The 13,003-nt window shown below is 38.3% G+C and overlaps 1 protein-coding gene across 2 annotated transcripts in view; it reads right to left on the bottom strand.

Annotated features, from left to right (window-relative positions):
• Nucleotides 1-4,052: 4,052 nt before the first annotated feature.
• The window catches only part of setd2 (SET domain containing 2, histone lysine methyltransferase), a 42,193-nt gene continuing 33,242 nt past the window's right edge, over nt 4,053-13,003 (bottom strand). For both annotated transcript variants that reach the window (XM_057834254.1, XM_057834255.1), the window contains 4 exons: nt 12,849-12,957; nt 11,708-11,782; nt 11,519-11,620; nt 4,053-8,201 (listed from right to left, as the gene is read on the bottom strand). In XM_057834254.1, coding sequence (XP_057690237.1) covers nt 8,040-8,201; nt 11,519-11,620; nt 11,708-11,782; nt 12,849-12,957 — 448 coding nt within the window. In that variant the 3' untranslated portion in view covers nt 4,053-8,039. The remainder of the gene's footprint in view (nt 8,202-11,518; nt 11,621-11,707; nt 11,783-12,848; nt 12,958-13,003) is intronic.

Genomic DNA, 13,003 nt, shown 5'->3' with positions numbered 1-13,003 from the left:
GGTAGGGACAATATTACAGCACAACCTTTATGTACACTTTTTGCTTGGGATGGGACATTAATAAGACCAAGCGGATTGGGTGAACGGGGGTCAGGGCTACATTTTTCACGCATATAAACCGAAATAATGATATACAGTGGTGCAAATAAGTCTTTAGTCAACCACCAATTGTGCAAGTTCTCCTACTTGAAAGGCTTAAGAGAGGCCTGTAATTGTCAACATGGGTAAACCTCAACCATGAGAGACAGAATGTGGGGGGAAAAACAAAATCACATTGTTTGATTTTTAAAGACTTTATTTCCAAATTAGAGTGGAAAATAAGTATTTGGTCACCGACAAACAAGCAAGATTTCTGGCTGTCAAAGAGGTCTAACGAGGCTCCACTCGTTACCTGTATGAATGGCACCTGTTTTAACTCCTTATCGGTATAAAAGACACCTGTCTACAACCTTAGTCAGTCACGCTCCAAACTCCACTATGGCCAAGACCGAAGAGCTGTCGAAGGACACCAGAGACAAAATTGTAGACCTGCACCAGTCTGGGAAGACTGAATCTGCAATAGGTAAAATGCTTGGTGTAAAAAAAACAACTGTGGGAGCAATTATTGGAAAATGGAAGACATACAAGACCACTGATAATCTCCCTCGATCTGGGAATCCATGCAAGATCTTAACCCGTGGCGTCAAAATGATAAGAAGAACGGTGAACAAAAATCCCAGAACCACACAGGTGGACTATGTGAATGACCTTCAGAGAGCAAGGACCACAGTAACAAAGGCTACTATCAGTAACACAATGCGCCACCAGGGACTCAAATCCTGCACTGCCAGACGTGTCCCTTTGCTGAAAAAAGTACACGTCCAGGCCCGTCTGCGGTTCGCTAGAGAGCATTTGGATGATCCAGAAGAGGACTGGGAAAATGTGTTATGGTCAGATGAAACCAAAATAGAGCTTTTTGGTAGAAACACAGGTTCTCGTGTTTGGGGGAGAAAGAATACTGAATTGCATCCGATGAACACCATACCCAGTGTGATATATGGGGGTGGAAACATCATGCTTTGGGGCTGTTTTTCTGCAAAGGGACCATGACGACTGATCCGTGTAAAGAAAAGAATGAATGGGGCCATCTATCGAGAGATTTTGAGTGAAAATCTCCTTCCATCAGCAAGGGCATTGAAGATAAGACATGGCTGGGTCTTTCAGCATGACAATGATCCCAAACACACAGCCAGGGCAACAAAGGAGTGGCTTCGTAAGAAGGATTTCAAGGTCCTGGAGTGGCCTAGCCAGTCTCCAGATCTCAACCCCATAGAAAATCTGTCGAGGGAGTTGAAAGTCCGTGTTGCCCAACGACAGCCCCAAAACATCACTGCTCTAGAGGAGATCTGCATGGAGGAATGGGCCAAAATACCAGCAACAGTGTGTGAAAAGCTTGTGAAGAGTTACAGAAAACATTTGGCCTCTGTTATTGCCAACAAAGGGTACATAACAAAGTATTGAGATGAACTTTTGGTATTGACCAAATACTTATTTTTCACCATGATTTGCAAATAAATTCTTTAAAAATCAAATAATGTGATTTTCTGTTTTTTTCCCACATTCTGTCTCTCATGGTTGAGGTTTGCCCATGTTGACAATTACAGGCCTCTCTAATATTTTCAAGTGGGAGAACTTGCGCAATTAGTGGTTGACTAAATACTTATTTGCCCCACTGTATATGAGGTAGATTAGATATGCTAATTCAGGGGTGCTCATGACGTCGATCACAATCAACCAGTCAATCACAAAGCTAGTGTGGGTAGCTCGAGGCATCCCCCCCAAAAACACTTTTTTTTTAATGTACAAAATTAATTATGATTGTTGTGTGTATGTTGTGTTGTGTGAGCTACATAGGAGGTTATGCAGCACCCCCCTCTCTCTAAGCAGTTTCTTGCTAAAGTTTTTCTAGTTCCATGGTTTCCAGCAGAGTTCACTACATTTCTCATAGTTTATTTAATGTTATCAGTAGAAAACACAAAGAGAAGGACATGTCTCTCGAAGCAACTTCCTACTTGAGTTTTGCAGGTTAGCAAGTTCACACAGTTTAATGTTATGCTAACACTGATGCAGGTCGGACCTACAGTAGCAAAATTAATGGAGTTTTCCCCACTTCCAAAACAATGATGTCTTTTTACTTTCTAAAAATGGCTTCTGCTGGCTGAAAAAAAACTTCTCATATCTCTAATATCTAATGTGCGCATGTGTGAGGGTCAAGTCATCAGTCAATCAAATGTGCGTTTCGGAGGAAAAAAATAGACCGGCACATTCAGCAAGTGAAAAGATGTACATGTAAATCTAAACATAATGGAAAATAATTTAGTTAATAAGGGTGGGGCCAATTACAACAATTAAAACATAAGACAATATAAATGCCCTACATAACTGAAGTCATTACATAATGCAAATAAAGTTGCTTATAAGTTTGGTGGGGACAATTTGAACATCCTGAAAGGTTGGAAGTGTTTTGTCCCAACCGTCCTTTTGCAAACCTACGCCCTTGTGTACATTTCAGTGCCACTTGTACAGAATAATGAGTGGGGGAAAATACATGGAAAATGTTTCTACCTAATAATGATGGCAAAAGACATCAAATCTATTTGGGCTGAAGGACAGCTCCTCCCACTTAAAATTGAATTGGACGTCTCTTGCCTTCATTGGTACTCGTTGGACATGACCATTCACTGCCAACACTACCTGTTCAAATGACTTGTCTGTCTATTGTCGTCAATGGCAGCCAATGAGTTAATGTCTCTAATGAAGGTCCTCACATTGATTCCAGATTGTGGCCAAACATCTGGCTGGAGACCCTCACGGGCATTTTTTTGTGCACAAGCTTGCAAAATGCATTATAAAACTTTTCCCCTCAAAGTGACTGTTCTACATTAACATTTTCATGCAAAACTTTTGTTTTTTCCCCCCTCCTTAAATGTTTTATTACATTCCTATAAGGCAATGGTCTCAAACTTGTGCCGTGGGGGCCAATTGAGGCCTATGGGACAAATTTTGCAGCCCCCATTTGAGATTCAGTAATGGTGTTAGGGTTGCCCGCGCATATTTTGCAATGGGAAATAAACTATATACATTTTTTTATCTGCAGTGGTACGTATGCAAAAGTATCTGAACCTTTTGGAATTTCTCAAGTTCCTCCATAAAATCCCCATCAAATGTGATTTGATCTTTGTTAAAATCACACAGATGAAAAAACAGTGTCTGCTTTAACTAAAACCACCCAAACATTCATAGGTTTTCTTATTTTAATGAGGATAGTATGCAAACAATGACAAATGGTCAAAATAAGTGAACCATCACATTTAATATTTTGAGGCGACGATGCCAAACTCTCTCCATTTGTAGACAACTTCTCTGACTGATGATTGATGAACATCCAGACTTTTAGAGATGGTTTTGTATCCTTCCTTACCCAGCTTTATACAAATCAACAATCCTTGGTCGCAGGTCTTCAGACAGATCTTTCGACCGAGCCATGATGCGCATCAGACAATGCTTCTCATCAAGACATTTCTTCCTAGGTGTGTGTTTTATAGTGGGCACATCAGCTTTAAATCACTCATCAGTGATTGGGCACACACCTGACTTAAATTGTTTGGCAAAAAATTGTTTTCATTGGCTTTTTAAGTCTCCTTAGGCATAGGGTTCACTTATTTTTCCCCTTCTGTCATTGTTTGCATGCTATCATCATTAAAATATGAAAATCTATACATTTTTGGGTAGTTTTAGTTAAAGCATTGTTTTTTGTTTTTTTTATCTGTGTGATTTTGACAAATATCACATCACATTTGATGGCGATTTTATGCAGAAATGTGAAAAATTCCAAAAGATTTAGATACTTTTTCATACCACTGTAAAATGAATTAATTGAAGCGTCAATTTTGAAAACAAAAACCAGTTGTAATAAGCAAGGAAAGTAACACACAAAAAAAAATGAGTATTAAAAAATATAAATAATAAAATCAAATTAATTGAAAAAAAAAAAAATTCAAGAAATAAAACAGATAAATTGGGAAAAAAGACATGAAATCAAATAAATGTGGATGTGTGTTTTTTGCTCTGGGAAATTTTATTTTATTTGTCTTGTTTCATAAATTATCGCTTCCAGCCCCTCCCAGTTGAAATGGAGTGGACGTCTATTGCCGTCCATTGGCGTTTTCAACATGAATTCCCCTTTTTTACTGCCATAACACATGCTCTGTTACATTGAGCTTGCAGTGAATGAGTTAAGCTAAAGATAACTTTTGAACAAATGACAACTGTAGTGACCACCGTCCCTGAAAGGGTTAACAGTGCTGACACAGAAATGTACTAGAATATCCAATTGCAGGCCTTCGACACTGAATTGAAATGTTTCACTTTAGCATTAATTGAGCAGGGACATAAAAAGTCGACTAGGAATTATTTTGTCGATACAGCGACTAATTAGCCCTTAGGTGTTGAAACCAATTTTTGCAGTCAGTTATCAGATATTTGAATTGCTGGTAATAATGTTGTGTATCTGATTTCAGGTGTATCTAGACAAGAGCGGGCTTGCTAAACAATTCTACTACTAAGCATTTACCTTATCATGAGTCTCGAACTATTTTACACCACTTCACGGGACAGAGGAAAAATTAAGTGAACTCTATGATTTCATAACTGGTTGACCCTCCTTAGGTGGCAATGACCTCAACCAAACATTTCCTTTAGTCGCAGATAACACATTCTCAACAAGCTGAATGAGTTTTGAACCTTTCCTCTTTACAAAAATGTTGCAGTTCAGCAAAATTCCTGGGATGCCTGCTGTGAATAGCTCTTTTGAGGTTATGCCACAGGATTTCATTTGGGTTGAGGTCAGGACTTTATGTGTAAACTAGCAAAAGCTGGAACATGTTACACGAGTATCGTTAAAAGTATTGAGGTTTATCAATCCATTCACGGTTGGACAAATTGTCTATAAATACAGTTCAGCTGCCTTGCTTCTCTTTCAAGGAATGGCCATACTTTAAAGAACAACAAACTTGAACCATCGTAATGGACCATATTTTTTGTCGCCAAGGCTAATTTCTTTTATTTTATTTTTTTTACTAAAAATGCCTCTTAACTGTACTTTATTTCTTCTACTCTATGTATTTTAAACATAGTTCTCAACTTTTGTTTTCTGTTTTTGCATGTTTGTGTTAGCCACACATTTTGTAAATATTTACAACCACAGCAGCTTTTGAAGGAAATTGGCCAAAATGTATGCATTTTTCATTAGTTTTTAAAATATAACCTTATGTCACATGAAAATTCATAGTTTCATTCAACTGAAATTCTAGTTTCCTCCATTTCAATAAATTGTCAGGTTTTAACCCGAGCAAATGGAGAGGCAGTTTAAGTGACTAGTGCCATCTAGTGTTGAAGCTGTGAGGTGCAACAGAATGTAGTCTGAACTCAAACTTTTTGTGAGGGTCATATTTAATAATATTTTCATAATTTACTCTGAGCCAATAGAAACCGGGCCACTTGACCTAGAGTGTTTATGGGAGAACACCAAGAAGAAGCCAATTCAGTCTTAAAAAAAGACATGTTTAGCCACTTTTTAGATTACTAAATAGGATTTATGTTCCACAGAACTACTACTTAAATCTGCAGCGTTGACGGATTAAAAACTAATTTGAATTGCTCAATACACAACACCGTGTGTGGAGGAAAAATGGCACAACACACCAAGTATTATCCCCAATCATGAAGCATGGTGGACAGAGCATCTTAGGTTTGCAACAATTAATCGATTAACTCGAGTAATTCGATTAGGAAAAAAGACCAAATCAAATGTTGATGCTTCGAAAATTTGTTTATAGTGCTGTCGTAATGGTTTTGAAAGTGGTAGCATTTAGTTTGATTGATTTGGGTGGACACACTGCCCTCTAATGGTAACAGTGAATATGACATAACTCATCTAACATAGTTGGATCCAGCTGCTCCCTGTTAAGACCAGCATATGGTTTTAAGTTTTTGTCTGAGCTAATATGATTGTTTATGCATGTCTAATTTAGTTTCGACATATATTCCGCAGTTTGTGTGGGATTATGTATTAAGATCATTGTTAGAAAGAAAAAAAACAACAACAACTGCATTTTAAAGCATTTAAGTGGACCTTTGCTAAGCAAGCGAACCAATACTGTAGCTCTTTTGTTGCACTTCAATCCTCATTTATTAATTTTCATACAGTTTTAGTCTAAACTCGGGAAGTTTATTTTTAAAGCATTTATTGCTCTTGTGAAATGGAAGTGCAATTCTAGTTTTTTTAAAATTGAGAATTTGTTTTGAAATTTAAATCTTAGCAAGCCTCATTCAATGTCCCTAATCCGATTACTCAAACTAAGTAATTGATACATTGATTACTTAATAATCTATAGCTGCAGCCCTATGGCATATTGGTATAGGCATGCTTTGCTATCTCAGGAAAAGGCCATCTTACAATTGGGGAGGGCATTTATGCTAAATATTCATTCATTCTTCTTCTTCTGAAATGCTAATCCTCATGAGGGTTGCAAGGGTGCTGGATCCTATCCCAGCTAACATTGGGTAGGAGGCCATGTATACTCCGAACTGGTTGCCAGCCAGTCTCAGGACACACAGACAACCAACCATTCACTCACACGTTCGCAACTACCGACAATTCGGAGTATTCAATCAGCCTACAATACATGTTTTTGGAATGTGGGAGGAAACTGGAGTGGTTTAAACCCAGGGAAGCACGGGGAGACCATGAAAACTCCACACAAGGAGATCAGGCCTGGGATTGAACCAACAATCTCAGAACTACAAAGCGGGCATGTATTCAAATTAAATTCAAATTATTAACTCATTGGCTATTATTGACAGTAATTCACAGTAGGATGAAAAGAGCTACATCATTGTCATTGGCTCTTAAAGAGCCAAAGAGGATGCAAATTGTTCAGAAATTTAAGAAATTCCAAATATATCATGCTGTTATACAAAGAATTATTCAATTACTTTACTGCAACTTCTGTGCAAGTGCAGTTGTAATGATATCCCTCTTTGCTGGCTTTTATATGAAAAGCTCAGGAAGATAAAATAGAAGTTTCGGTCTGACACCCGAGTAAACTTCACTCAAGTTCGCTGTAAGTCCCGCAGGTCTACAAAAAAAAAAAAACAGTTTATTATCTTTAAAACGTTTGTACACTCGGTATGACAATGTGCTTAGACAATACTTACAGTCGAGTAGGGTGAAAATTACTTTTTACATTTAAAAACAAAAGAAAAAAAAAAGAATTTGTCTACCCTGTGCTGACATGGAGCCGGCAAGGGTGAGAAATCTTGAAGAGAGTCGAGCTGGTCACTTGTGGCTCCTGCATACACATTTGGTACCAATATAACATATTTACACTTTAGAACCATGAAATTATAGTCATTTTACAAAGTGTCTTGTTAATTTAAACATTCCCAAAACTATTTAATTTATCAACAATTAATGCAATAGGCTGCCATGGTTTATGACACCAAGGAATAAAAAGGCTGAGCTCATTATGCAAACATTAGATTGAATTAAAAAATGACGTGGATAAGTTAAAACTGCAATGCTACACTCTTCTGCCTGGGGTCCAGTTAGAAGAGGAGGTGAGGAGAGTGCGTGGCACATCAAATATGGATGAGCAGCACACGTTGTGGTGCTGCAGCGGGAAAAAGTTGGGAAAGCGACTCTCGAAAGTCCGGGAGGCGTTTCGACGAGTGGAAGCTTGGACCTGCACAGTTAAAAGCAGCACCAGAAAATGAAGCAGGCCGTTCATTGATCCATTTTCAACCGTGGAAAGAGTCAAAAGGAGCAAAGTTGGCTGTTTCTTCATTTGTAGCCGTTTAAAACCCCATAACTAAGTAAAACTCAATCAGTCTGTGGTAACCCCCGTCTGACTCTGAGACCTCCCTCGGGGTGAATAGGAGAATGATAAATAAAGCGATGTGGGGGGGGGACACGGGAGGCGAAAGGCAGACGTGTGCTATCAGTAGACGTCGGTGTCCTCCTTGGGTTTGTACACGGCGCCGAAGCGCTGCATGTACTTCTTGATGTACTCCTTGGTCTTGTGCTTGACGTTCTCGTTGCAGTCCAGGTCCTCTGGGTTGGTGCACGCCTTCAGTTCCTTGTTCATGACGCCGTGGGTTAGCTGCCGGAAAAAATGAGCCACAGGTCAATGCGGTAAACAAACGAAGGCAAGTTTTACCTTTTTTTTTTTTAACCCCCAACAGGGACAGTGGTCAATACAGTGGACAGCTATTCCAAAGTTGACATTTAAGAGCTTTAATCCTTTAAAGAGTAAGCGATTGCAGTAATCCCTCACTACATTCGCGGCCTCAGTGCATCGCAGATTTTTTCTTGTAAGTAATCTTCTTGTAAGTATCTTGTTATTAGAATAAAAGAGTTCTAAAAACATTTATATACATTTTATTTACATCTACGTAATGTATTTATGTACACTTACACACACGTATCATATGAGAGAGTGTCAGAGAATGAATGTACTTCTATATGGCGGAAAACACTGAGGTGACTTGAAATTCCGCTCTGAGACCCCCAATTTGGCCAAATTTCAAAATTGTTGGAAATCTTAACATCTCATTTTTCTGTGGGAAGAAAAATTTTGAACAGGAGGGCATTTAATTTTTTTTTTTTTTTTAAAAAGAAAACCCCTAACTCGAGGTGAGAGCATGAGAGGGCATAATTAAAGACGCCATGATTTCAACGAGATATTATCGCGTACATACCTCATTTCGATCCGAAAACTCCATGTAGCATGTATTACCGAATGTCAAGACAGAGCTTTGAATGGCCACAGCCGGATTTTTGGGGGATTTTATGGGTGAAACATGGTAATATAACAAGGGTCGCGATGCAAAAATCGCAGACATCAAGCAGTGGTCGAGATTTTCTTTTTCATATATCTACCCTTTCAAAGGGGTTTTTTTCCCCCAATTTTTTTTTGTTTGGATCGATTATTTATCATCTAAACTATTGAGGAAAATGTGACAGTAACCAAAAAAAAAAAATAAAACTAAGGTATATTACCGTATACAGTGGTACCTCTACATACGAAGTTAATCCGTTCCAGGACCTTGTTTGTAAGTCGAAATGGTCGTATGTCGAGCAGGATTTTCCCATAGGAATACATTACAATTCCATTAATTCGTTCCACAGCCCAAAAACCTTCACTAAATCCTTAAAAAATACTGCTGGTACTATTACAAATGGCAATTACACATAGCAAAACAAATAAATTATAAATCAAAATCGGAATAATAATAATAATAATAATAATAATAATTCCTGTATTAATGTAACGAATCGGGTTCTAATGTGGCGGACGTTTTTTTGCTGACCCTGAACGCACCGCGGTGCTGACGTGCCAGAGGCAGACCGGTGAGCTTGAGTTTCACTTTCACTTTGAATGTTTTCTTAACACCGTCAATTGCGGCAGACAGAAGGTGTTTTTGTTTTGAATAAGTTGTGAAATAAATGATAAAAACGTGGCGAAGTTGGCGATTTCTCTGGAGATGTTACCACAATAAGAATTGTCAGCTTAACTTATAAAGACTGGCGAACGATGGTCGGAGGAGGACCGTGGAGATGTATTGTTGAGCCATTTCACGGATGCCCACCCTACGCTCATATTTTTCTGTCATTTGCATCTTCATTTAGAAGGTAAGCGTCAACTTTTTCCTTGTTTCACCACCTGTACCAACCTTTTCTGAAACCAGTGTTGATTTGTCACACAAGAAAATCCGCCGTGCATTCGTCTGCGGTGCTGCCATTGTCGTCGTATTTCGAGCATGTCGTCGGATGTAGGAACAAATGGCGAGTCAAATTTTACGTCGGATGTCGAAAAGTTCGTGTGTCGAAGCGATCGTATGTAGAGGTACCACTGTATATTATATATATTATTTAAGTCCGTGACTTATTTACAGACACAATTTTTTTCGTTGTGACGTAATTTGTTTATAAGTTTAAAATAGTCGAGTGAATAATTTTTTAAAGTCGTTTTTTTTTTTAACTAAATATTAGACATCAATTAATGATTCTAAGCTGAAAATGACAGACATTTCGAATAATAATTATAATTACTTACCATCTTTCTATGGCTGGGTTGAAACAAAAGCAGTTGCGCGACGTCTGTAAACGGGGGTCTCGAGGGTGAAACGGACAAATTAAAAATAGTTCGGGGGCTTAATGCGCCATGAATCTGATATGGCAGCATACAGACACATTGTTTTATCAAACACAACAGTTCTTTTGGCTTAAAATACAGCAGTTTCTTTTAAAGAGGGGTGCAAGAGGAGAAACTGCTTTTTCAGCCTTGTCTGTGTTTTCCGCCATATGTATTTAAATTATTTCTACATTATTTTATGTATGTTATTTATATTATTGTTTTTTTTTACATCCAAACAATGTTTTAATGTTTTAATAATAACACGGCTTTATAGGGTTTTATATACAATTATTGATATCATATACACCCCAAAAAATGTACGTCAAAAATGGGGGGTGGAGGGGTATAACACTAGTTCGCAGTTTTTCACTTACATGGTCGAGTCGGACTAAATATACATGTAGAAAATGTGTTTTTTTTTTGTTTTTTTTAAATAATAACATGGTCACCACCTGACACGTTGCGTCTGGTCATGTTGGAAAAGTTAACTGTTGACAGGAGGCATTAACATGGCACAAAAACGAATTAGCATTTTTTTCCTAATAAAAACAGCGACATTTTCTAAAATTCAATTCGAGCTCGAAAATGAAGACGATTATGATAATTCTATCTACCTTCGTTTTTTTCAAATAGGTAAGACATGCTTGCATTGTAGCCATATTATTGTTTGTTGTTACTGTTGAATTTTGGTGTTGTGAAAAGGGGGTGTTAAACTGAGGGTTATTTGACTTTTTAGTTTTCAAATGTGTTCGCATGTCATTGCGCCTTCTTGCTGCACTGATTTGCGTTATAATACACGGGTGATTTTATTTCCAATACAAAAACTCCAACACACACTCTAGGTGAAATAGAACGCGTAGTAGTAATACATAAACTATCCAGCATGCGTGTGAACTGCCATCGTGCACGCCTTGTACTGTATGGAGAAAAACACACTGGCATGACAAATTTGGACTGAAACGGCTGGTTTTGGATGGGAAACGCTAAAAAAGTTCCTCCGCACCCTCTGCTGTGAGTGACTTCCAGTGCTGTATCTAGCACTGTCAATGGTAGCTTATGACTTACTCTGGTGAGAAAAAAAATGTTCTATGAAAAAGAAAAAAAGGACTGATTTGAAGAGAAGTTCTTTATATTTTCTTTGAAAAGAAATTTTCTAAAATGTTCTTCAGTTTAAATTGAATACAACTGACCTCACGCACCACTAGCGGTACTCATACCACACTTTGAGAACCTGTGGTTTAGTTTCCATAAAGACAATTGTTAGGCCTGTTAAACGGTACCTTTCTTGCTAGGTGTTTGAAGTCCTCCGTGTTGCTGATGCGGCCGAGTTTGCAGTCTGGTTTCCGATAAGGATTTAAACATTGCACAATGAACTGGGACATCTGAGTAACGGAAACACACATAAATTGACGTTATAAAAAGGATGGTAAAAGCATAGACCAAATTAGCAAACTGGAACACATGCTCACCTCTTTGCGGAATGTCTCTTTACTCTTTTTTGCCAATTCACTGGAAGTGTCTGCTTCAGCTGTTTTGGTTGAGAACTGTGTTTAAAAAAAAAACAAAACAAAACAAAACAGAACATTTAACAGGCTGCACACCCTCAGGTTCATTTGTAATCTTGCGAAGGTCTTTAAAGGTGTAATTTGAACTTCCGTCAGACGTTTTCTCAGCTGCAAAAGAAGATGTTATGACCGCATGGAAGGTAAAAAGCAGTGCTGTAGTGGCCATCTATAATTAAAATCTCCAGAGATTACAGCTGTGCCCCCATCTAACATGGCAGCTGGCGGCCCAACAGTAGTCATGGAGGTCAGTGGGTGCATCAAACAGCACCTGACACAAAGCATGGACATCCTGGCACGAACTCCATTCGGCCCGACCGCCGTGAAGAAGACCAGAACAGCTGAGATGCCAAAAGTGATTATTTAAAAAAAAAATAGCACACTGCTGGTACAGTGAAGTAGTTTATAATAACAAGAACATGTGTCACAGCTTCAAGTGCTGTGGAAAGAAATCTGAATGACCTTGTTGCGTTTCTTTTTGGGTAAACATCCATCTAAGTTTGTTTTCAAGATTTTTTTTAAGCCAAGTAGTGAGAGACAACAACAAGAAAGAAAAAAAATAAAACTCAAAACATCTACTGGGTCACCCAGATGCTTTCAATTATGCCTGGAAGGGAGAGAAGTAAAGAAGGGAAAACGAATGAGGCAGCAGAAGACAAGAAGAGACGATCCTGTCCTCAATTTTTTTTGAATGTGAGCCAAGGGCACATCCAGTTAAGTAGTAGTCAGAGTTTAGAGACGAGTCTTTGACAAAGAAATATGTGAGTAGGAGCTCATTAAAGCGCCTGTACATGTGTCGTTTGCTTTCCTCCATAAAAAGCAGCTGAAAGCAATCACTAACGCTACATCCTAAATGGCCCAAAAGAACAAACGCTATAATCATGTTTCGCATTCAACCTCTAACTTTCTGGGAAGCGAATTAAAAAAAAAAAAAAAAAAAAAAGCAAAGAGGAAGTATCCTTAACACAGTGGATTTATGCACACAGAAGGATTTTTTTTTTGTTTTTACATTGAGAACAAAGCTCTTATGCGCCTTGTAAAAGCTCACCTTGGAAGGGTTCTCGTCATAAGTGGGAGTACCGAGGTCCATCTCAGAGTCGTGGTCCAGATTGGTATCACTACTTCCGTCCCAGGTAGGAGGATCCCACTGAGTTTGCCTGACAAAAAAGTAAGTCGGAAATCAGAGAAGGAAATGAATAGTGA

The sequence above is a fragment of the Corythoichthys intestinalis genome, chromosome 4 (assembly GCF_030265065.1).
Source record: "Corythoichthys intestinalis isolate RoL2023-P3 chromosome 4, ASM3026506v1, whole genome shotgun sequence".
Taxonomy (NCBI): Eukaryota; Metazoa; Chordata; class Actinopteri; order Syngnathiformes; family Syngnathidae; genus Corythoichthys; species Corythoichthys intestinalis.
Note: the sequence above shows the minus strand (reverse complement) of the source record. Positions and strands in the feature narration are given on the sequence as shown.